The following is a 27,361-nucleotide window of genomic DNA, read 5'->3' as shown; positions in this document are numbered from 1 at the left end:
TATAGGAAGATGCATTCTAGGAAGAAATTCCTACCAATTCTCATCACATCCAATGGTGCTTTCAATCTACTCTATCATTTACTCTCTTTTTTTCTTTTCTGGTCTTAATAGAAGTGCCTGACTATAATCTTTTCTTCAATGAACCAAGTTTATTTTTTACTGTTTCAATGTTGGTATCTTGGTTTTTGATAATCTCCACGAAAACGAATTGTCAACGAAATTATTACAGATAGAAACGACTTAACGCGTAATAAAGCTGTCCTTACTCGGAAACCTACTAATATTTATTATAAATCAACGAATCTCCACTTTTTTTTTATTCTTGAACGTGGCACCCAGCTGTTATTTTGTTTACCTTGCGCATAGCATGATGTTTATTGTTCATATCCCTTAGCTGTGTTTTGTAGTAGATCTGCAACAGTGACTCTTCCACAAAGAATAGTACTGTCTACTTCTATTTACGCCGCAAATTACAGCCTTTCTACGAAAGCTTGTTCACATTGTACTATGAAGGAAGGTAATGATAGCTTCGGGGAAGAGTTTATGGATCCGCAACTATTTCTTTGATAAGAGACCGTCTTAGATACTACTACTATCATTTATTCCAGAAATTGTTGCTACCACTGAAAATTGGTTGAATAATAATGAATCTGTTCTTGTAAAAACTATACCTCAGTAGTAAGATTCAATGGAACTGATTTATCTCATTGAGGTAGTATGATCATGTCCACAATCGACGACTTTTCTGTAATAACACAGTTTAATGATTCAATATCCGAGAAAGTATTCGAATGTTCTATCGTTTACCACAAGACCTCTGTATTGTTTGTATTTACAGAACACCTGAGGCTGACGTGAATACTTTCTGTCACAAACTACTGTCCTTACTGGAGTCCTTACCTCTAAAATAAAACCTCGTGTCATCATATGATCCAGAATCCACCGACTTTACTGTCTTTAATAATTCAGGTTCCTCCGATCATGAAGCAGTGTTAACAAATTTTCGATCAAATCCAATACCAAAAATGCTTCTCGTCAATAATAAAATTTAAAACTTCAAGCACCGTTGTCAAACAACTGATTGGAACATGCTCTCTGGTGATGTGGACTTCAAATTTTCTAGATTCATAAAAACACTAACTAGTTTGGCATCCAATTCTTTCTCCCACAGGCGTATTAAAAATAAGCAAACTGGTCCACTAAAGCTTTACGTATATCTGTAAATAAAATGCAATCTTTATCTAAGGAAATTCTCCATTAGTGTTTTCTTCAAATATTGCAAGAAACTATGCAGAAAAATTTATCATAAGACAATAAAAGCCGCCAAGGATATTTATTTCAAAGGGAAATTCGCTAATTCTCGTAATGTTTCTAAAGAAACATGTTCCATTGTGAATGAACTAAGAAATAAGGCTTCTTCATCGAGCATACTCTCTACTTCACCTGATAAACTTAATAATCACTTTGTGATTGTAGCCAAAAATTTATCAAATTCTATAAATCCTTCTCATGATCTGCTATCATATTTGTACTTGACTATTTGTCAACAACTATCATATAATTATCATCCACTGAATACATATTAAAACGAAAATATGTTGCTACAAACTTAATAGTAATCATAGCAGTATAAAAATAATTTGGCATCACTTAAACAACAAAGCCAACGAAATAGTATAACTAAAAGTTCCAATAGACTTTCGTTGGTACAACTTAACGTTGAAGGCTTGTCTTCCAGTTATTATAAATGTCAATGAATGAATCATTTTATTGAGATTTAATATTTTATACATCTCATGTATAATAGAAAGTCACTATCTATATACATATTATGTTTTTTTATTCGTGGGGTGAATTAATAAACATTAACTCTTACGTTCTTAATTTATTTACACACTATTCATTATTTATAATAATTCACTAACTGCGCTTGCACAACTTATATATCCTAAATAGAATTCTATAAACTTCTAGAACAAAAAGAAACACAACAAATAAATAAATAGACTTTCCTAGACATTATTTGAAAGAAATACTGTAGATAAACCACCTGCTAAACTAAAAAATTCTAAAAGAAAACATCTAAGACAGATGAAAGCAGAAACTTGTTCGTAACAGTATTGAAGCAGGAAATTTAGATACTTAGAACTTAGTAGAATGAAATCAAAAATTTCTTTAAAATTATTAGAGGGTAATCGGAGTGAATGAGAGCTTGAATAAAGGAAAATGATTTAGCCCTTTAATGATGATGATTCATATATATTATCTGAGTATTCTTTTTCTTTCAAAATATTTGATTGTCTGTTTAATATTCATATTTTCAATAATCAAATTTAAACTTAAATCTTTTCTCTTCTTAGGACGATTTGTTCAGTAAAATATAGACATTAATGTACAAAATATCTGAAGTAATTATAGCCCAACAACGCTCAGTATTACTTCCCATTTATTGTTTTAACGAGTTTATAACTCCTGTATTCTACCCTTAATCAACTTTAGTTAATTGGCATTGTAATAGACGGTTAGTATGGAAGCGAATTATGACGAGGAGCTTTGGAAAAACGTGCTAATCCGAATTAGGGTGTCGGCAAACACGGTTATAAAAATTATAAGATCGTTAATATTTTTGTCGAAACCAAATTCCCATTTTATTTTATATTGTCAGTGAAAATGAAAATGATAAGCTGTACAATGAAATTCAACAAAAAATAAAAATCAAAGTCGGAAAAAACTGGTGTATATGCAACTAACAGTATGAGTATGAGGCAAGATTCATGAGATTGTTCCAGTCTGTATGTACATGTGTCTTGAAGGAGAGCAAAAAGACCTTTTGCTTAATAGTGCACAAGGAATCATGAAACAAAAACTGGAATTCACATGGGATAATATATACAATGTCGTTGTTTAACGAAATAATCTGGAACAAGAACATAAGTAACGAAAATAACCAAGAATAACATGATATAGTTCAGAGGAGTGGACGTTGAAAGAAGGCTGCGAAAATATATTTCTGAAGAGAAACGAAGGAAAGATCTGGGAACATCACGGACAGGATCAGATAAATCACTTAAACCAAATTTACAACAGAAGAAGATATAATAGACAAATTCTCTGTTGTGGACATGTGCAAATATGAATGAAACATGTTATCGAGTGGAAACAGGGACAAGAAGAAGACAAGAGACGAGAAGACGCGTCTACTACGTATAGTTATTTTTACAGACAGTAAAGAAACGTTGAAGTGACAAGATTTTTTACAGGTTGGAGCAAGGGGATAGTATCATGGTATGAAAATACGGAAAAGATCTCACTTTTTCATATTACGATGCGATGCTTTTGGTTTCCACCATGAATCAAATCGACGAGACGATTTCCAAAGAACAAATCACAATTTTAGACAAACTACAAGAAGAATAGTTCGGTTTCAGTAATACAGCATGAAACAAACAATCTCGAGACTTGCGACATACACAACTCAAGACTTCAATCTAAAGAACAAATCACAATTTTAGACAAACTACAAGAAGAATAGTTCGGTTACAGTAATACAGCATGAAACAAACAATCTCGAGACTTGCGACATACACAACTCAAGACTTCAATCTAAAGAACAAATCACAATTTTAGACAAACTACAAGAAGAATAGTTCGGTTTCAGTAATACAGCATGAAACAAACAATCTCGAGACTTGCGACATACACAACTCAAGACTTCAATCTAAAGAACAAATCACAATTTTAGACAAACTACAAGAAGAATAGTTCGGTTTCAGGAATACAGCATGAAACAACCAATCTCGAGACTTGCGACATACACAACTCAAGATTTCAATCTAAAAGAAGTAGTTTTTCCTTATATAAGCAGAGCTGTTGATTATTTTAGATGCTGAATATATGAAACAAGTTATAAAAAGCTCCTGAAAAGTTATCTCAAGAAGATACAAAGATTCATTGATCTCAAAAAACATGATAGAGTACCCCAAGGAGTAGTTTTAGCATCCTGCTGTACAACATCTTTATGCCGAGAACGAAAATCATCCAAAGACTCCGACGCATAGTGTAGAACATAATATATGAGATAAACAGCGACAAAAGCCTCTACAAAAAACGAAAGATATACAAATAAATGACGAAGAAATGCAATGATTGGGACTGGGCGTAACAGTGAACTGTTACTACTACTGACATTCTCTAGATCGATGAAAAAAGAAAAAAACACAGAAGAAGGATCGGGATATTGATAGGTAGGAAAAGCACCAAACTTAGGTTAGTAAAATATTGATAAACACAAATACTATATGGACACGAAGAAACTACAGGATTAACAAAATATCGCCACTAAAAATGATAAATTCTAGGACTCGCCACAACTTTCCAACGCGATAATCTCGTGGCAAATGCCAAGGTATGTATTGAGGCAGCCTTGAAGAAGACCAAAGAGAGTTAGGAATAGTAGAAGGTAACGAACCGCACATCTATATTTATGCGACGACTAAAGAACCGCGACGGAAGCTAAATCTTCACGAAACGAAAAGGTCTATTGTAGGTCTAGAGAGTGTACAAGCGAAGCTCTAAACGCGAAATACGATGAGGTCTTGTCGGAATGAACTGTGATGATGGAATGCTTTATTTCCCATGCATTTGTATTTTATCAAGCCGTGAATGCTTACCTAGAAGCCTATTTTGATGCAAAAGGAAAATTGTTTTGTAAACATGCAAAGGAATAGAGTTCATTAAAATACCTCATCACATTCGATTTAAACTTAATCAACACAATGAAATTCAAGCAAAACATTTTGTTGTTTATTAGACCGGGAATTGATCAATATAAAGCAACATGGAAACTTAATTCTCAAGTTTTCAATTGGAGATATTGAAGCTATTTAACCAAATTAGGCAACAATATCAATTGTTTCATCCGTTCAAATACATTGTAGGATAATCGTTTTATTGCTTTTCAATTCAGGCAGTTGTAAAATTTTTTATGACATTTATGAAATTTGTTAATTATAATAAGATCAAAGAAATATTAGTACAAAAGAGACTTTTATCATTTCTGTTTACATATAACATACTTACTACCAGTTAATTTGGATTTTTAAGTAACAAATGCACAAACGATGCTATATTCGACCTCCTAAATGATATTTACTCCAGCCGAAACAACCATCACTCAACTGCAACAACTTCTTGTGACTTTTCCAAGGTTTTGATTATGTAAATCATATTATTTAATTAACAAATTGTAGTAGTTTCGCATGGCTTTATTCATATCTTACAAACGGAAATCAGCTTGTCAGGGTTGATGCGATGTCTTCTTGCAAGTCAATAGAATGTGGAGTGCCCCAAAGCTAGGCCCTAGTTTCTTCTATTTATCAACGACATTGCCTATCTAGAAATATGTCTTTTTACAAACAAATTTGTTTCTTTTCTAGCAACCCTAGAGGAGATTCTAATTTTCTGAATCTCAAGGTTTTTAAAACTAAAGAAGAAATATATTGTAGCCATTTGTACATCATTGACGTCATTGAATCTGTAAAATTCTTAGGACTTGTTGTAGACAATTCTTTTAAATTGGAGCTACATATTGCGGCTTTATCTAAAAAATTAAGTTCTGCCTGATTTGCGCTAGAATCAGCTTCCAAAGAACTAAATTTATCCACATCTATAACGGTTTATTATGAGTCGCCGCCACCGCTATGCATTTTCCATCTGGAGTACGTATGTGCGATTCAATTTAAACGAACCTTCAATTCACGATATTTACTCAGACTAAACAGTAGGACTCACTGGCGGCAGCTCGTTAAATGATTCAAAATATTAACTCTTACTTCCTCATTCATCTTTGAATCCGTTTGCCTAATTCGTAAGCACGCTTCTCAATTTTAGAAAAGAGGCACACAACCTTTATCTATCTACTCCACGTTTAGAATTAAATAAGAGCTCAATACTTTAGAATGCAAAAAAATGAACAATCATTTGCCAATTGAAATCAAATCGATATCATCTTTGAGGGCATTTCGCAATAATTTGAAGGCATATTCACTGGAAAGTATCTTCTACTCAAAAAACGACGTTTTCAGGAATTTCCACATGTACATTTTAAAATGTAATTTCGTTATTCATTGGAGTTTTTTTTGTGAATATATTATATTTAAATTTTATTTTATTTATGTCTTTATTTAGCTATTTGTATGTTTGTTTCTTAGTTTTGTCTACAAATTGTACAAACATTTTTGACAATAAAGAATTTCTCTCTCTCTCTCTCTCTCTCTCTCTCTCTCTCTCTCTTTCTCGCTCTAATGTTATGAAAAAAATCACCCTGTTTTGTACATATAAACAATCCTTGTAGTGGTCGGTAATTCCCCAGCGAAAAAGCCTTTGATAGGGAACAATACCATTTAGAATAGAATTATTCTCACGTCTCCCGGTAGTGTAATTATTAAGGAAATTAATAGCGTTCTAGTTCCTTTGGACTATTGTACTCGTTTTCATATATTCCGAATGTGTGCCGCAGATTAGTTTTATGGCCTCTTCTTACGATTCCATGCCCTTCGCTCCAATTACGCCTTTACGGACTTGAATTAGAGAAAAAAACAACCGAGTGTTGGACAGTTAAATGTAGACACTTTGCCCATACGAAACAAACAAAAACATTTTAACGATTCCAATTATTATATTGTTGTTTGTTACTCACTTGTGCTTTAAAAATGTGACTCCGTCTCAAAAATAAATGAAAGAATAGGAGAAAAATGATTGGAATTTGTTTAGTAAAAAATGTGAAAATGCCAAATTATCAAGATAATTTGAAGAAAAAAGAAAGATCATGAAGGTACAGTACACAATTGCAGAAGCTGGACCAGCCAAGATAGACATTTATAACGTATAATAAAGTTCAAGGTTTAGAAGTAGATTCACAAATGTACTGCTTTTATTGCTTCCTGATCAGTATTGATCAGTATTGGAGACAAAGTAAATCTTTGCTCCCCTTATCATCATCATTAACACTACGGCGAGTCAATAAGTCAAAAAAGTCACGATGTTAAGAAACAATTTAGTCCTCGTTTATCATTACTATGTTTGACAAAACCATCAATAAAACCGAGGCACAGCTAGATACTATGGTAAGATTTCTAGATACTCGTACAAGCACGAACGATGGTGATTGAAAGTAAGAGAAAGTGGAAGTCATATAGATCTTTGGTTTCAATTTTAAATGAGTTTGCTTAGTACTAATGGTATATACAAAGATGTGACAATATTTTTGGCGTTATTCCATCGGAATTTTGACGTTTCGTTATTCTAGACGAAAGGTAGATCCACCATGGCTTACCAGAGTTTAAACAGCAATCACAATACTAGGTTCCTTGGGGTAAATATGCACCAAATAATTCCTTGGTGGATTTATCCACCGATAAAGACATGGTGACTGTTTTTTGAAATACATGACATGCGATATAATAATACATATTGACCACTTTTGCAACGGTGAAACAATTAAGGACGGATACTGTACCAAATACGAGGCGGTACCCAAAAGTAACCGAAATAGCATTGCCATGGGTGGAGATTTTTTAGTACTGATTTCTGCCGCTAGGGCCTGCCTAGCGCTACTTCTCGCCAGTTCAGTGCCGCGCGGGCCGTTGACCTGCCACGTTCTGCTCGTTACTAGTGACCGTTTTTGTTAATTTTGGTTTCGCTGTTGCTTCGTTTTTTTATAATGGCAAATTTGAGTGAACAGTGAACAACGTGTTGAAAATTGCTTACAAAGATGATGCTATGGGTAAAACTCAAGTGTATGAGTGGTTCTCTCGTTTTAAAAATGGCGACATGTCGATTGATGACAAACCTCGCTCTGGACGTCCATGAATTGCCCGAATCGATGAAAATGTTAAAAGAATTCGAGAACTTGTGCGCATAGACCGTCGACAGACAATTGATTAACTGTCTGAAATCAGTGGAATATCTTGGAGCTCGGTTCAGCAAACAGTTGACTGGTTCCACCATGACAACGCACCTGCACACTCAGCCATTACTGTTAGCCAGTTTTTGGTTAAAAATAACACGGTTCCGCTGCCCCACCACCTTACTCGCCTGACCTGGCTCCATGCGACTCTTTCTTATTTCCACGCATGAAAATGGGCATGAAAGGACGGCGATTTGAAAATATTGAAGACATCAAGAAAAGAACGAGACAGGAGCTTGCAGCCATCTCTAAAGTTGTTTTGTAAATATTTAGCATTTAAAAAATAATTCCGGTTATTTTTGGGTACCCCCTCTATTTTAATTTATTTTACACTATAGCAATGACAGAGTGCAGACATGTGCAAATGGTGTGCAAAAATCTATTAACTATGTATATTTCGAGGCTCTCGATAAATCTTATTTATGTGGAAGTAAACGTTGTATCTCCAAGAGACGGAAAATTGTCTTCCATCCTAAAACTCGAAGCAATAATTTTTCTGTTAAAATGACAATATTAAGTAAATGGAATCTAATTATTTTCGAAGATATTTGATGAAGAACAGTGGGGTTGTTAAGCTAATGAAAATATTTTTGTTTTATAAGAATTAAATAAAATTTACAATTTTTATTTTGACCGAAAACGGGTGGAGAAGATTCGATGGAGAAAGTTCGATATTAATATCGAACGAAAATGTAGTAATTATATCCGTAGGACGAATTAAATGACAGTCATTTATAACCGCGAACATATAATTTGCAAATTAGTTTTGAAATCACGTTTCTTTTTTTTTCATTGCAGATAAATGAATACGCGGAATAAATTTAAGTAAATGCGCGAAAGTTGAAGGTCTGCAATGTTATAATTGACCAAAAAACGAAGTAAAAGCTATTTGGATTATTAGTCTTTTAGAAGTAACAGTTGGTTTCATTAAAAATATTCTCCATTCATCATTCGTATTATAATATTTATATAAAAATTTCTATTTGAAGTGACTGCTATTAGGAAAGAGGATATAAAAATAAATACGCATGAAAATATTTATGACTTAATAGATTTTATCATTAAAATAAAAGAACCACCAACGCAATATTTGCAAACTCACCTAATATGATCAATAATTTGAGAGCAAAAATTTAAATGAAGTTAAAAGTTTTCTAATGTTCTGAAAAATTGTCAAGTAAATTTTCTCACGAGGACCAAGATATTGAGGACATAGTTATCAATCTCACTAGAGCACGGTTAACGACCCTATGGTGCTGTTTTCCCTGGTTCAGAAATAAGAACAAATGGGGATATTCAGGACGCTATATATACACAAAAAATTAATACAAATTGCTAAAATTCAAGCCCCTAGAAGAAAACCCAATCCTTCAATCGCAGCTATTTGTATTTCTTGTCTTTGGGCCTCTAAAGAACCTACCATGAAAATTTGGTATGTAATAGATAACCCATTTCCGATATTTAGACCTCCAAAAATCATAAAAGGCTTTCCGTTTACTACAGTTTAAAATCTAGACCTATGATTTATAACTTGCAGACAGTTAAGAAATCTCAAAAAAGTTCGACTCCTACTGGTCCAATTTGAATTGTATATCTACAAAATCCCATAATAGAATCTCAGCTTTCTAATAGACTTCTAAAGAATGATATTTGGTGATCATGGACTAGCCCAATTTCCACGGCAATTAGTTAATTTTTGGCTTCGCAACTTCAAATTGAGATATTCACAATTTTAATAGTTTGATTTCAAGCAAATCTCACTAACAGATTCTCAGCTATCCAATAGATGTTGGATGAATGACAGTTGAATTTACTTTGTTTGCTTAGCGTCGACATTTTCAATTTTAGTTACATTACACTGAGTAGTGGGCTTTACTGTGACGTGTTACATGTATAACTGTAACTGTGATTTGTTAAGGTCTTAACTGTTCTTTTTTACTAGTTAGTTCTTCGCCAGCACTAATATGATAAATCGAGACGTTATCTTTGTATTGGTGAATTGGTAAACATACTTATGCAATTTATAAATAATTTCTTCCTCGTCCTAGTCACCGCTTTTTATTTTAACCTTTTTTTCTGTATGTTATTTTTCTTCTCTTTCGCTATTTTGAATCATGAACATTAACATTCTCGAGGCATTACCAACGCAGTTAGCTTGACTACAAAAATATTTCTATAATATAGCTTTTAATTAAGACTATTGCAGCTCCACCACAATAAAGGGTCCAATGTTATCATCTTCTTTTTATTGGTGTATCTTTACTATAGCTCTAGAGGTACGGGTACTTCTCTTTTTAGATCTAGCTAAGATAGTATCCAAGTTTGCATCAACTAGTTCATCTTTTTACGGATTGAGTTTATCAGTTTTTTCTCCTGTGTCGCATTTTTTGATCTCATTTCCGTTGTGATCCTTTGTTTCACGCTAATATCAGAATTAATGAAACAAACGTTTTTAAGCTCAGGGTCCAAAAATATCACGAGAGCGAGGATTCGGGTGCCCCCAAAACGTCCAAATCTTTCCAGTCCAATTGTTGCCCTTAAAGTCTTAAAACGGAAATATTATTTAATGGAGAATATATATTGAAAACGCATTGTTTTAGTTAAAAATCAAAATTAATATTAATAACTAGTATCTAATCTAACCAGTCTGTCCTATAATGATATTTCTCTATCAGTTTCACTTTTTTGATAACCTTCAAATCCTTCAATCCTGATGCTTTTCAGAAGACATACTTATCAAAAGCTTCTACGTAAAATAAATTTTTAGACTTTATTTGATGTGTACTATCTTTTTATCTCTATAACTTTCTATAAAATGTATTATATTTTATTTTCTTGTGAATTTGTTACACATTTTCTCGACTATAATCATAAATTTCTTTCGTTACCTTAATGTTGTGTATTTTTTCTAGTTGAAAGCTTTCTACGTGGATCTACTGGTGCCTTTAGAAACAAATTTAGAAAAAGATACGAAAGTGGTGCAGGTAATTATCAAATATAAGTTATTTTTATGTAAGTTGCATGGGTTGCTTATGAGAAAAACATATTCAAACAATTTGTTTAGCATTAAAATAACTAAAAGGTATAGTTAGATGTAGCTCTCTGTATTTCATTTCACCATCATAGACTACAGTCCATTTGTTCCATTTTAAGTATTCTCTTCAGTAAAACTGGAAAGATTTGGATTCGCATACTTTAAATTATGTTGAAAAAAACTGTTTTCAATTAAATTTATCATTATATCCATTTCACTTCATTTACTTCACTAAATCAAAGCAAACATTCAATAAAAAATTGTTCTGTAGTAGTTGCGCGAAATGAGCCCCTATGACAGTAAAATCAAGATTTCTCTAAAGATATGTCACAAATTGACAATAACTGTTATATAGCTATATATAATAATGAGATATGATGTGAATATTGGATAAACACCATAAGAATTTTTTACTTGCTACAAATGTCTATCATAAGCAAAATCCAAATCGTAATCAACTCAAAATTTATCATCCTTTATACTATGAACTGAAAAATGAATAGTATAAACATTTTGATAATGAAAAATGAATAAAATAAATAAACAGATCTTCCAAAGTTTTACATCGACTATATTCCAGTAGAGATTCACAAAAATGATGTGGTACTAAAAAATTAGTTACTGAATATGCGGTTATCACAAGGCCATAAATGTCTAAGTTTTGTAATCGCACATCCTACTGACTGCGCCACAATAATTACACAAACAACTTTATTTATCAAAACAAACTTTACGACCTGTTTAATAACTCGGAAAGTTCAATCTCACTAAATATCATCAAAAACACTAGACTCGACTACGATCGTGTTATAAACTTAAATTAATTCTTATTTTGTGTACTTTTTCTAGTGCGAACAAAAGAGATTTCTGCAACAACACAAACAGCGATCCGAAACGTACAGCAAAGCTGCAGCTCTAATGAAAAAACAAAGGAAAAAGTCCAGAGGGTCCAGTAAAACAGGACTGGCAATGGATAAGGAACTTAAGGTAGTATTACTTTACTTTTATAACTTGTCTCGGCTTCGAAATTCGGATTCGTTATTTTAAAATGTTTATTGATTGTCAATACGCACACATCGTTTATCTAAGTTTTGTTGTTCCGTAAGAAATAATAGAATTTTATTGTTTTGAAAAAATTTTATAATAAATATTCTCTCCCTGAACTTCAATGTACTTATTTTAGTGATTGTCTGATTCATAGACTGAAGTGAAAATTTGGAAAACTGATCAAATATGCTGTACACATGATTTTTTGATTTCTTGAGATGTAAAAACAATAGAAATAGAAGGGAGCAAGGTCTGGCAAAAAGAATGGATCTTCTAAATTTAATTGACTGTGTTTTGATATATTGATAAAAAATTTGTTGTACAAACCAGCTGTTTTCCATGAATTTTCATATCCAATTTATCCGCGAGGCCACAATGAATCAACCACACCCAAATCCGTAGACAACATCAGATCACCACCATCAATAGAGATCTTGAAAACATTCTGATGTGGGATGGAAGCAATCTAATTGAGTTCAATGCAGCAAAGACTTAGGCTGTAGGGATTACAAAGAAAGCTAGCACTGAAGCTCAGGATTTGGCTTGTCCGGAAATAAAACATCACCATCTCTGCAAATTCGCTTGTTAAGTGTTGAGGTTGGGAGCGATATGTTCCGACATAGTCACGTGGCTGAATTAGTTGAGGCAGCTTCACAAAAACTATATACCTCGTGATCCTGATTCTCTACAAGGCCCAGATTCGTACATATATTGCCTGTACATTTGGAGGTCGGCTCCTAAGCATACCTTGAAGGTGCTTTACTCAATAAAGACAAGAGAAATTCGATGTATAAGCGATCCAAAGTTGACCAGGAACAGTTTAAAGCATAGGAGAAACATCGCTGATCTGTTTTATCGATACTACTACCGCAAATGCTGTTCCGATCTGTCCAACATATTCCCACCTCGAACAGTTTTTGCAAGACGTGGTTCATTAACACCGAGTTCGTCTACAGACGCCCAGAACGTCAATTTATCTGGACTTCTTTCTTTAGAGAAGTGCAAGCTAAGGGAATCAGCTACCAAAGCACGTGTTTCCCGAATACTACAAACTACAGAAGTTCAAACTCAATATTTACAGGCAGGCATCACTCGAACCACTCGAGTGTAATAGGGTTTACCCTATTCTGCTTGCTTTTTACATAAAAAATTAAGCTCTGCGTTTATTGTTTTATCAACGTGTACGTAATCCACACGTTAAGTTTTTTTGCAAACAAAAAAACCTGATACTAACTCCTTCTTATCCGATTTTTGGACACTAACACGCTTTGCACGCTTTGAAGCTTAAGTAACACATTTGCACCAGTCTTGTTTTGGTTATAAAAAAAATGCCCAAAATCCTTTATATTATTTCTATAATCATCTAAATGTTGAGAAAGTCGTATATGATTTGGTTTTTATTCTGATGTTAGTGAATGCGGCACTTATTTTTATATACAAGTCTAGAGAAAATATTTCTCACTCTATCTAATGAGATGCTTCTAATAAATCTCTTTCAATTAATGGCCGATTTCGCATAATCATATCCTGTACTTTTTAGACGTCCTTCACGTCCATCGTCTTCAAGACTTGTAAGACCACTTTTAATACAGCAGTCTATCTTTCTAGTGTTTGCATTGACGGCAAAGAGTCTTTATATACTTTTAATAATCGTTCGTAATTTTTTTACAATACTTAAAATAAGATATTCAAGAGTTTTCTATTTTCTAAAAATACGATGAAGCGTTGACTTTGAATAATTGCAAATGCAGGAATGCATTTACCGATCTATAGGAAAGTTTTAAGGTTTTTAAAGAGATAGTACCACTTGGAGAAGACTAAAGTGACAAACTTTATATCGTAATTTCTTACTAATCAACCAAACTTATTGAATAAATTCCAAAAAAATAAATTGCACACTGGAGAATGTTCAATTCATTTTTTTTTCTTTTCAGAATATGCAAATTTTGGAAGAAGAAAAAACTAAGTTGGATGCTTTCTGCGAACAAAGTTTGAAAAATGTAAGTTCTAATTTTTATATAACTCAAGATATTTAAACTTAATTGTATGTGGAATATACAAGTAAGTAAATAGGAGAGTATGGTTTTTGTTATCTGAGAAGTTTGTTGTGATTGAAACACATTCTATCAATGAATTGATAACATCGATGTGAAATTACCCATTGTTTAAGGCGATGACACAAGAAAGAAGAAGATACGGATTCGTTCTGGAAAGGCAGTGCTCTCTATCGAAACATTATCTCTCTTATTACACACACGGCGTCGAAGCTTATCAAGAAAACATCGAAAAATGGTCTGACGTCGCAAAAACTAGGGAATATCTACCCGAATCTGTGGAAAATATATTTACCAACAAACTCAAAGTAAGTTCGTATGAATCTAAAATTTTTTTTATATCGTACGATAAGAATATAGTTGAATTTATTTTACAGGGTTGCCAAATTGATACAACTCTTATATTTCCTAAGTTAGATCGTATTGGAAATTATTACTAAATTACTATTAAAAATACTATTTCAAATTAAAATTTTTGATGCCTGTCTGGACATCAAAAATGATTATTCATATTTTTATTAACAATTGGGCGAGAATATGCCACACATATTTGTCCAATAACCACTTTGAAATGAGCCTAATATTCTACATCAGACTCATACTGGAATGCTAGTCGAATAAATAAATCTCATGTTATTGCTCAAGGAATTTGTTGGCGTTGTTGATCAACTCCTCTTCGTTCTAATTGTCTCTCTCAGTGGCTTAATATTGTATCCGTTTGCTTATTATTTGACTTACTTATCACAATATTAAAACACGTATATTTATTAAACACGTACACCTTTCTGTTTTGATTTAAAACTATTTAAAAAATGTTAAGTACAATATGTACAGGTACGATAATGGCCGTTGTTAGCGGGAGCTCACAACACGTGTTTGTTTACATGAGAGTAAAAACTGACTTTTCAGTTATTAATAAATAATTATTGCACTTGACCTTAAATATAAATTTACGATGAGTGCAATTATTAACATGAGAGTTGCACAGAAAAATCAAAATGATACGTATATCAGTCACTGCTACGATCAATACAAAAAGGAAATTGAAATTATAATTAAGAATTTATCGTATTATAATTATTATATTCGATTGCCATCTTGCGGATCTGTAGATAAAATTAAAAAAAGTAAAAATCGCGATGGAAAAATAGGGGATGATCGTAGAAGGGTGAAACATTGAGAGTAATATGAAAAAAAAACAAATAAAACCGACATGGACACAAAATTTCATCGTCTAATCAGTTTTGTTGTAAATTGTCAGTTCATGTAACATTCATTTTCCTACTACAAAAAACTACCTATTCAGTATTTTCAATTTCAAACTTGTTTCTTTATTCTTATGAATTATTTATACATGGATCAAAAGGCAAATAATTTTGGTAAAATCCTTTCTTCTGCTTCCTTATTTTCTGAACATATTGCTACGAGTTTTACTTAATGAGCAGAAGCGTAGCTACCGTCGTATCAGCCGTATCACTGATACGGGGCCGTCGGGCTACAGAGGCCCTAACGTGTGTAAACAAAAATTAGTCAAATGTCATCCCCAATGTCACTTAATCTCGTGTTTTCCGGGAAAAAACATATAAAAAACTGTCATACGTGCCTATAGAGTTTTTACTTCAGAAATGACAAAATTCGAAAAAGCAATCTCTTTTTTTCCGGGTTAAGCACTGCGAATCCAAGTGTGTTATTCTTGTAAATACTTTCAACACGCTAAGCCTCTTCAATGCTAAATGCCGTACACAAACTATAGATTTCTCTTAATGCTTGTCACATTTTTTTCTTTATTATTTGAAATCATTAATCCTGTTTCTAAAGCTCTACAGCATGAAAATAATGACCTACAGAAAGCTAATATTTTATTAAGTAATCGTTTGAATAGACTGGGCAAAATAAGAAATCAAAATTCATTCAATGGTTTGCTAAAAGAGTCCAGAGATTTAGCAAAATAGTGAAAAGTAACAACTGTTTTTAAAAATAAAAGACGAAAGATAACAAAGCGATTTTTTGATGAGTTATCACAAAATGAGGGAACTTCAGCCAAGTCAATTTATACTATTACTGTTTAGATATATTAATTTCTCAAACTAGATTTCAGAGCCTTTGTGACCTGAGTAATATGTTCGAAGTATTACAACCGGAGAAACTCCTATCTTCTTCAAACGACTTTATGAACAATTTATTGCTCTGAAAACATGCTAAAAATCTGAAATTCAAAAAATGCATTCCATTAAGGAACTCATCGAATTATTGCTGATAAAATTCAATAGCCTTGCATAAAGCTTTCTATTCTTAACACTTCCAGTTCCAGTGAAAGAACTTTTTCAAAATTAAAACTGATAAAAAATTACTCCTACGATGGGGCAGGAACGGCCATATTAGACTTTTCTCTATCTTCTTTCCATTCCCGTTTTTCGCTTTTTTTTGAACTCTGTAGATTCCTACAACTGCAGATATTTTGAAGCAACCACGTTGAGACAATTTGATGACAATAAATTCAATTCAGCATCATCAAGAAGTTTGTTTTTTCTATAGAAATTTCCCCATTAAGAAAACGTCAAGATGGTATTATCACACATTTCTTTACATTATTTCGAAATTCTTCACTTGAAGTGGTAATAAACAAAGGATAAAGTTTATTATATGTAGCACTATATTCATTTCAGCAAATATCCATATGGCAAAACGAGGACCTCTACTCTAACCCGAGAAGCCCGAATCTTGAAGATGACAGATTAAGTGTCAATTCCCAACTAAGAAAAACAAGAAGTATGGACGCATCTTGCCTAGATATACGATCAATTGAAGAGATCGTGTCTCCCAATAGCACTTTGAACAGAGCTAAATCAGAATACAACTTGAATTCGTCAATTCACACCAATACTCAAGGTAACGAATTTGTTCATAGATACATGATAGCTACAAAGATATGCTTTAGAGAAGGGTGTTTATTCAATGCAAAAAATCCTTTACGTCCTTTTGATGGGATCATAACTATAAATTTAAGAGCAATATATCTCTTGATCAATTTATTACGTTGATACAACTTAATGAATATTTGATTTCCAGGAAGTAATACTCCCACTCGTCAACCAACTAGATCCATGGCGGTACCACCACCACCTACTTGGGACTGTCAATTGGCCCGCGCCCTTTACGCTTATCTCTCCAGCGGAGAGAATCAACTGAGTTTTCATGAAGGAGATTTGCTGGCTCTTATAGGGGAAAGAAATAAAGGTTGGCAGTTCGGGGAAAATTTAAGAACGCAATGTAGTGGATGGTTTCCGCTGGCTTATACAGAAATTTTGGACGATCCTCCGACGTAAGTACCAGATATTTTTCATTACAAATCTGAACTTCTAAGTCGATTCATTCAACACGTGTTCTCCATTTTTCAATCTTCTATTCCTTCAAATTTCTTAGTTTTTGTTCTCTTTTCTGAATCAAAGATTCTATTTTCCATTACTGCTTCTTTCGCATTTGTCGTCAAAAGTCAAATGATATATTGGTGATGATTGTAGTCTTTAAAGACATTTTTCATTACAATTCTGAAATTCTAAGTCGTTTCATTAACGTGTTCTCCATTTTTCAATCTTCTATTCCTTCAAATTTCTTAGTTTTTTTTTCTCTTTTCCGAATCAAAGATTCTATTTTCCATCCCTGCTTCTTTCGCATTTGTCAAAAGTCAAATAATATATTGGTGATGGTTGTAGTGATTAAAGACATTTTTCATCACAATTCTGAACTTCTAAGTCGTTACATTAACGCGTTCTTCATATTTCAATCTTCTATTCCTTCAAATTTCTTAGTTTTTTTTTCTCTTTTCTGAATCAAAGATTCTATTTTCCATCACTGCTTCTTTCGCATTTGTCAAAAGTCAAATGATATATTGGTGATGGTTGTAGTATTTAACGACTAGATTGTAGCTTCTAAGTCAACTATTCTTTCTCTCTACTTGGATACCTTTCCATTCATATAGTAAATTGGATTTTATTGATCATAATTCATCAAAATTTTTTGTAGTTCCCCTAGCCGCCGAAGTGTTGCAAGTGGATCGCATACCAACAACGTCTCTACCCCAACGATAGGTAACAATTATATGTCTTCAATCGAAACAGGAACTCCCTCTGGTAATCCTCCCATAGAAACACCTGGCACACGTATGTTTGGAGATACATTAAATTTGCACAGATCATCCAATACCGCTAAGCAGGTAGAGTAGAACGCTAGGCTTTTATTTGATTAATGAATTGGTCATTAGCTCGGTTGTGTTATTTATAAGTAATTCAAATAGGGTCAACGTTATATAGAATATGATTAATTGTTTTTATAGGGGTTAAAACATAATTGGATGAACATTTAAACCCGATTATTGATGCGTAAAATAAACAATCATTAATTAACGTATATATACAACAAATAACTATTATGTGCTACAGAAACAGGAATGTCAACAAGTTTCTATAAACATTCATATATGTTCACAAACTTTCTAAATTCTCCTGAATTAAATAAATAATTTAAAAGATATTTGGCTATAAGCTCAAATACCCCTATTCGGAAGTCCCTTACCTCTCGTATATTGCGGAAAGCTGCTTATCAACATACCGAGGTGCACGTGATCTTAGTCCTTAAGATTTTTTTTAGAAAATATCTTCATTATGAATAATAAGAACAAAGAAGTAAATGAAATGAGCAGTGGACTAATAATAAACCAAGAGAAAACAAAGAGTATAGTGTTAAGACTAGAGCGGAAAAAAAAGATTGTAAAGGGTTGTAAAATCTATTATCAGGAAGCAATACTGACATATGAAAACGAAGAACTGACTGAAATAGATAAAAGAATAGAGAAACGAAGAAAAGGATTATTAAGAAAGTTGATAAGATCATAGGATCATAAGATCCAAAGCAGTCAAAATTAGAATATATTAAATAATAATAGGCCAACAGTGAATTAAGGTAATGGAACATAGGTTATAAGAAAGGCAGAAGAAATAAAACTGGTCATATGGAAAATTTATAGGAAAATAAAAACTAATAAAGGACTTTGGAGAAGAAGAACTAAGCGAGAACTGAGGATCTGTGAATAAAATGAATAAAAAGATGCAAAAAAATGAGGACATACTAAAACAGTGCCGGAAAGTAGATTTGCAAAAAGAGTGAATGAAGAATGGGAAGGAGTGATGTTAATCTTTATCAGAAAAAATTCATGTATGAGAAACTTACTAATTTTTCACATTTAGCAGCAAACATTTTTAAAAGATGCGATTAAAGTGTGTTGATAAACTTCACTGTATTCGTCTTTTCAATTACAATGAATTTTCTTTAGTACATAATAAACTTCCCTATTACCAACAACTGCGGAACTCAAATGGTTTGGCTCGAAATTGGAAAAATAATCTAAAAAGCGATCACAAAATCAAAGAAAGTTCGCAATTGTACTGTGTGGTGTTACTTTATTGGTATAATTTTGATTTGGCATAAGTAAAACACTTGATATCTTCCGAAATAATAATAAAACAAAAGTCAGAAATTTTGTACAAAATCATTTGAGTGTCACAATTCTGGGATAACTGATTTTGTCCATAAAGCTACAAACAATAGCTTACTATAGGCAAATATCACTAATAAAAACTCTATGTGAAAAGAAATCTTCTCGCTGGTTTCTAAACTGGATTTTGTCTTTAACAGTGTAAAAAAAATACCAATTCATCGATAAATCGACTTTATCTCTTAATAAAAAAGGTTGAAAATACTATGGTAACCTTTGTTAAACGTTAACAATTTTTCTAAACGTTCACATTTATTATTATTTTTATAATAGATCAGAAAAGCTTAGAGGGCTTTCCCCCACTGGCCAGAAATGGTAAAGACTGCAAAAATTTCGCTGGTTCCTTATCAGTTTTTGGATTGTTGGTGATGTCAATTCATTGAAAATGTAAACAGTAACCAATCGAGTTACTTTGAATTTATATTAAAATCCTCTTGAAACCGTAAGTTTGATCCTGAAATAAGCTCTTCTAAGAATATTCGTATTCTTAAACCAAATCTAAAAAGAATAATTGAGAGTCCACCTTCTTAGAGTCTGTTATTCCAGATTCTCTAAAAGAATTGTTAAATGACCATTGAAATGTCCCACTATTTCATTACTCTATGGATGATACGTTCTCTGTATGGCCACAGCAGTCGAGAAGTAAAGGTTATAAAAAAGTTTTGCTCTCTGCCAAATGACTACATGTGAATAAAACGTGGAAGCATGCATTTAAAACATGTCAAGTTATCAGCTTTCTTCTAATATCTTGATCAGTTGCTCTTTATGACTTATTTTAGCAATTTGATAATTTTCTAGTAGGCTCCCATTTTCTGATTTCTCCGGAATTGGAAATTGTAGGTCATCGTAGGTTTTAGAATATACAGTAGACGCTTTTAAAACGAACCATAAGTGATCTTCAACGACAGATTTGTACGAAATATCCATTAAATTCAAAATATACCACATATCAGCTAAACAGCTTTATCATAATTAGTCTATTGATGAATCATGACGAAAAAAATTGTAAAAGAAGGTAAAATAGGTAATGTACACTATGATTAACGTTTAAGTCCATATCTTCATCATTCTATTATTAATTTTGATTTTGTTTAGATTCGCCGAGCTATAGGTTCTAATATTGTACCTCCGCCAAGTTTACCAGCACCAGTTCCCGTACCGTCACTGCCAGAATCGAAAATCGTTGCCGCCCAATCACAAAATGTATCATTAGGTATGAAATCATCATCGTCATCTTATAACTTCTCAACTACACCCAACGCTACTGCTTACTCCACGCATCCAGCACCATCCAGATCCGACAAACCTTCAGCCGGAATACCGCTGCCTTTTCATTTACAGTCCAAGGGAGGAAAAATCGGTAATATCTTTGTTTTCTTTTGAAAATATTTGTTTACAGGTAAATAATTGTTTTTCAGGAGGTCCGATTGGAAATGCTTCACTTCATAGTAGCAACGATTCAGGTTTTTCTAATGATCCTCCACCTCAACCGGAAATTGATTATTCCGACGATGATTCCAATCATGGGCAAACAAAAGTGTCAAGCCGGTAAGTTAAATCGATTTTGATCAGAAGTAGACGGTACAAGAAATAAGCCACCAAATTATCCTGATCTATATTAATTTGTAGTTCTGCACGTGCTTAATATATTTCTTTTAACTTGCGACTTAGTAAATTAGACTCGTACATACCATACCATACAACATGACTATTATACAGCCATAAATCTGTTAATCATTTTATCCTGTGAAGACTTTTATGGACGTGTAGGTTGTTACTTGCACTTTCCATTACACTTTTCATTTAATATTATCAGATTAACGTTTTTGTGAAAAGCGTTCATACAATATTAATGATAAAGTCACTTAAAAATGCAATTTTTGTCAAAAAATTGCAAAAGAACTGTTTCAAAAACATCTAGATATGAAGATGATCCAGCTCCTTTCGATTGATCAGTGTGGATTTCACTACATCACTTTTAATATTTACACTGTCACATGTATTATTTAGGAATTGCCAATGAGACCACGTCAGTCAATTGTGAATGATACAGCATTATGTTAATGAATCCAGCATCCTGAAAACTAACTCGATACCATATTTTCATATATCTGTTGTCCAATATATTGCGAGATTTTCTTCTTCGTCACTGTCGCTAATTTCATTCTCAATGGCATCTTCTAACGCTTTCCTCAGATGGAATATACTCAATCAGTGGCATAGGGATCTTATTCTTTCATACAATCAAGTTCTTCAAGTTCTTTTTCTGAAGAAAAATGCTTGTCATGTCAGTTTTTTTTATAAATCATGACTTCTTTGCAAATACTAAGTTATACTATAGAAACACAAAAAAAATACGTTTGAATTATATTACAGCAAGCCATTAAGTTAAAAACATGCCTAATTTTACAAATTATTGGAGCTGAATTTAGCTTAAGATTAAGTCTTAAAATTCTGAAGTTCTTAATAACAGTTACTTTATTTATTTTTGCCTTATACATCATCATTATAGTTTTTTAATTTTTGCTTTGCTCATTGATTTGCTTCTTTTTTTTATTTTAATTATAACTTTTTATTATTCAGAAGAAAAATACTGAAAAACATCGATGATGAAGATAGAAAAATTACACGCAAGCCTCCACCACCTCCAACCAAAAATACGGAAACTCCGCAGGTGCCTAAGAAAAGAAACCCAATTCAACAATCGAGAAGTTATGGTAATCTAACAGATAGTCATTTTTTATCTGATTCGCCTGATATTTCCAAAAAGAAAAACAAATTAGTGAAAAGAACGAAATCCTTCTGGAAATTTGGTAAAAGCGCTTCTGACAATGAAATATTAGAAGGAATGGCATTATGGAAACACAAAGACTTAGTCGATATAGAATCAAACGCATCCGAGCCAGAAGACGATGGGAGGAATATTGGTCGAAGAAGAAAACCAAGTTTAGCAAAATCAGAAGATTCAGATACCACGATAAACAATAATAACAAAATCGAAGTAATTCCCAACAAAAATGGTAACAGAAATAAAGAAGAAATGAAACGTAGTAAAAGCTTTAAGAAAAAAGAAGAATCGATCAAGAAAGTACCTTCTAATAACAACGAATCTATGTACAAGAAACCGAACAAATCTTACAATTTCGAAGATCAATTTTATGATGATGATGGTGACGGTCTTATGTTGAAGACTTTAAACAGAAAAAACATTCTCCAACAGTATAACACTTCATCTGGCACAGATTCTGAATCAGAATCTGGTATGACCAGCGATGATCCTTACGATTCAATCTTAGTTGATGACCAAAAACTTCGTAAAAACGAAAACCAATTCCCCAACGTAGTCGAACTAGGTAAAAAGCTAGAAAAACTATCACAAAAGAGTAAATATTTACCAGAAAAAGAAGATAAAACTAGACAAGATAAAAATGAAATTATGAAATTGGAAAGAAGACATGATGATATTGTCCAGCTAAGAGAGAACAGTTTCAAAACGTTCGGAATAGAAGTACAAAATAGAGAAAACGGTGAAAAAGAAACCGTAGACGATGATAAATATTACGAAGAAGAACATCCGAAACGTAAACAAGAAGCGACTAGGCGAAGTCGTCCGAGCTACGAATCCATACAATCTGAAGTTAAAACAAGAAGTAGCAGTAAACGAAAAAGTGGGAAACAAAGAGACGCTGATAATAACGAAAGGCATAATAATTCTTATTACGACTCTACCAATGACGAATTTTCAGACACAGTGGAACCCCGATCGATATTACCTAGATCCAAACTTACTAAAACGAACAGTAATAATTCTTCTCATAGTAAGTACGATCAGGATAACAATTTAATGGATTACGGGGAAACGTTACAGAAAAGGCTTAAGAATCCAGAATATAATTCTCGATTCGACGAAAGATCACCTCATAATGGAAATATGTATGGACCTTGGTACGATTTGTGGGGACTCGATTCTACTGGGACTGCCAGGAAAAAATAGTAGTACAAATAAGCATCTATTTTTTTATTATTATTTTGGCTGTAGTAGTTGTACAGTAAAAATTGTTTTGCTCAATTTAATATTTAAGTTGCCTTTTGCAAAAACGTGTTACCTGTAATAAATTTTACAGAAAAAAATTACTTTTACTGAATTTTTAAATGGAATATTGTTGTAAAGAAATAATTAATTATTACAATGAGTCTAAGTAAATTTGGCTCAACTCCCCAAAACATGATATTTACAAGGCAAATTGAAATTTAATTTTTGCTTTAATATTTTTTTTAACTACTTACCTTCAAATAACACAACCAACGACACCTTACTGTACCTATTCAATATTTTTATTAAAAATACAAATAAATAAATTATAATATGAAGAAGTTTGTTTTTGTAACAACCAAAACCGAATTTCAATTTTAAAGAAAATCTCAGTAGAATAAGTAATCAAAAAAAATTAATTTATATGTTAATTTCTTTTACTTACAAAGAACAATCGCAATAGATCTCCAAATACATAAAATGAAGTACAAAGAGGTTTTAAAAGAAATATTTTTCCTTTTGTGTATAGAGGAATTTGATTACCCAATTAATCATATTGTCTTTGATAACGTTAATCAATTTATCACATTTTGGCGAAGGAGTTCTGGGACTAATACTAACTTCAACAATTCAAAACAGAATCGTTTTTTCAAAAGATTTAGACTTCACAATCTTCATTATTCAAATAATATTTTAATCTCTGAAACTCGATTCGCTTAGGCCATAAGTGCAGTTTGTAGGGAAGGACGTCGGCTCTACTTTCCAAAAAGTAAAGATCTCTTGGTTTTTTCGAGTACCCTTCTTAAAACCATCTTGAAACCCCCTATCACTGCTAAAGATGTTTTTCATACTTTGAAACACACATATTTTTAACTCTTTCGTAGTTTTCTTTAGGCATGACAGAATGTAAAAGATTGAATTTATTTCTGATATTATGTAGTTTTTAAACTTTTTGTATAGCCATCCCTTTTAATACCGCCTCTTGCGTGTCAAAACCGTTGCTCCTCAAACTGTATGCCAAAATTTTATAATATTTGTTGTTCATCGTAAAATGTACAAAAACAAATTTGCTCTTAATAAAGCCTCTGATTACTTTTAGTTGTAGACAATCAGAAAATATTCATCTATTAACAAACGTAGAATTTTACTTTACAAATAAAATTTTAATTAGCTTTGAAATTAAGTCACAAACAACATGTTTTGTGGAGTATGCCAACTTCGCTGTAACAGGGCTCGTGATTCAATCGTTTATTATATCGTACTAGACGTTTGTTGGGAATACTGGCTTTCACTGTTTACGAGTAGGTATAATGGCCGATTGATAAACGTAACTTTCCGTTTGCCGTTGCCGTTTGCTATTACAAAATTAAATACATAAGACCATTCATAGTTGCCGTTTTCCGATTGGTCTGCCGTTGGTGACTTTTAACATAAACGAAACTTTTCCCGTCGTCCGTTCGTAACAACTTTCGTAGCAATAGAAAAGAGCCAATAGTACACACGTCAAATTTTTAGGTTAACGGCAGCAACGTCAAGTTTATGAATAGGGTGTAGAATTGTCTACGAACGTCAAACGCAACGGCAAACGTAAAGTCAAGTTTATGAATCGGCCTTTACCCTTGAGGGGTGACGGTTGTTCAAACGCTACAAAACTATTTTGTAGCGAATGTGATTTCGTTGGTAGATAGCATAATTTTTTAGAAATTCTGTTGTTTAAACATATATAACATTGTTAAAATAGGTACGTGTGATTCCACTATTAGCTATGACAATTATATGGAAAATTTATTGTAATTAACAAATTGTCATTGATATTTTACAGGTCTAACAATTTTGCTACTATAAAGCTACGCAAAACTAATCCCAGTACGGAAAGGGCAGTATCTTTAATATTAGAATAGTAAATAGTTTTAAATTTCAATAAAAAGAACTTTACTAAACAATTGTACTTTCTTTATACTTAGAATATCACTAAAGTATTTGCAAGTACAACCCGTCCTCACAAAAATTGTTGTGTATCGACTTCTTATTACACATGAATTGTTTTCAAAAATTATACAGAATCTTGTCAAAATAATGAAAAATCAAATATAGATCTTTATTGCGATTAAATATTAAACACACTCCGTGAAAAAATTATCGCATCACTAAGATTTATGATCATTGCAATACGACAGAATGGATTGCAATGCCCGGGATGTTCACGTATTTATCACGCGCTGATCATGGTTTTGGTTTACATTGATAAATAGATTTTAGTTTACTATTTATTGTATTTACATTTTCAGACAAAAAATTATATAAAATTAATGTATACATGTTAGTTATAGGAACTCAGAAATCGATAATACAGTACAAAATAATTCTTTTAAAACTAAATACATTAAATTTAGTACCATGTGTTGCCTCCTCCAACTCTAATCGCCCAAAACAACTTCTAGTTAAGTGATTTTTGCCCTGAACCTACCACTGAAGATCTTTTAATTATTTATATATTATCACAATATTACTTATAGTTATACTTTTTGATCAATAATAAAACATCTAATTTCTTAAAATTGACGGAAAGGTTTCAGAATAAAAACCAGGCGCCTGTGACACGTTAGGAGACCAGTACCTACTAAACCTTACGTAATCATTACATGGCACTGAAATCTGTTACTATATGAGCACGTATCGAGCAATTAAATCGAGATATTGTGGGACACATCCTTTAGTGCGGGACTTTTTACGGACAATTTACAAAGAGGGAGGTACATAGAAAATCCGAGACTGCCTTACTTAATCCGGGGCCGTTGGTAACATTACAGCTATGGAAGAAAAAAAAATAATTTGTGTGTGAGAGAAAGTGTCCGTCAAAATTAGTAAATAAGGGTGACCCCACATTAACATCACTATAAATTTCAAAGGAAGCGCCAAATAGTATTTACGCCCTAGACAACTTTTCACACTTTTGTACAACGCAAGTATTTTTCAACTTTTTTCCCATATGACAATACTTCTTCTTCTCTCTATATCCTGTCAAGGATACGTCAATTAGTTTCCAAAGTTTCAACTATTCATGTAAATGATTGAAATTATATTTTAATATTTCATGTCATCAGTCATCAGTTAAAAAGCACCAGAAGCCCCCAATTCTTCGATTCTTTTTCATCGATTTCTTTTAATATTGTATCGGTGCTGATTCCATAAACGTGCTCTGTTTACCTGATAGTTTATCAGCTATCTTTAAGGGTTGCCTATGAATATGTCTAATTATTAATAAAACATTCTGTGTAAATTGAAATGAGGCGTCAATCAACTTCAATGGTAATAAAATCTAAAAGTTCTCGCGCAATTCTGGGTATATAAAAACCACATGTACGAGAATGGTCCCAGAAGTACCTGTTCCAATAAAGAAAACACGAAAATTTTTGAAACGTAATCTCTTTCTAGCTCCATATACTTTTCGCAGCGACATTCAATAGGTTACTACCCTTTTTATAAAAAGATTCGTCAAGCTCCTCAAACTAGTCATTAACTGCCGACAACACCTCTTTTTTTTAGAAAATTTTTGACCACCGAGTCATTTTTGCAAAACTAGAAATGAAAAATAATCCAAGGGGGCTAAATCTGGCGAATAGGGTGCATGACGTATCAATTTAAACTTTAATTTATTAATTTTGGATTTTGCAAT

At 32.6% G+C, this 27,361-nt stretch overlaps 1 protein-coding gene across 3 annotated transcripts in view; it reads left to right on the top strand.

Moving 5' to 3' along the window:
* LOC130898481 (uncharacterized) overlaps window positions 1-26,496 on the top strand; it is a 191,955-nt gene extending 165,459 nt beyond the window's left edge. For 2 of the 3 annotated variants that reach the window (XM_057807820.1, XM_057807819.1), the window contains exons 6-15: window positions 10,879-10,950; window positions 11,850-11,987; window positions 13,982-14,047; window positions 14,218-14,409; window positions 16,768-16,990; window positions 17,171-17,423; window positions 18,125-18,314; window positions 20,748-21,012; window positions 21,071-21,200; window positions 22,236-26,496. In XM_057807820.1, coding sequence (XP_057663803.1) covers window positions 10,879-10,950; window positions 11,850-11,987; window positions 13,982-14,047; window positions 14,218-14,409; window positions 16,768-16,990; window positions 17,171-17,423; window positions 18,125-18,314; window positions 20,748-21,012; window positions 21,071-21,200; window positions 22,236-23,646 — 2,940 coding nt within the window. In that variant the 3' untranslated portion in view covers window positions 23,647-26,496. The remainder of the gene's footprint in view (window positions 1-10,878; window positions 10,951-11,849; window positions 11,988-13,981; window positions 14,048-14,217; window positions 14,410-16,767; window positions 16,991-17,170; window positions 17,424-18,124; window positions 18,315-20,747; window positions 21,013-21,070; window positions 21,201-22,235) is intronic. The other variant, XM_057807821.1, reaches the window with a different exon arrangement.
* Window positions 26,497-27,361: the final 865 nt, after the last annotated feature.

Source organism: Diorhabda carinulata, chromosome 10 (assembly GCF_026250575.1).
Source record: "Diorhabda carinulata isolate Delta chromosome 10, icDioCari1.1, whole genome shotgun sequence".
In the NCBI taxonomy this organism is placed as follows: Eukaryota; Metazoa; Arthropoda; class Insecta; order Coleoptera; family Chrysomelidae; genus Diorhabda; species Diorhabda carinulata.
Note: the sequence above shows the minus strand (reverse complement) of the source record. Positions and strands in the feature narration are given on the sequence as shown.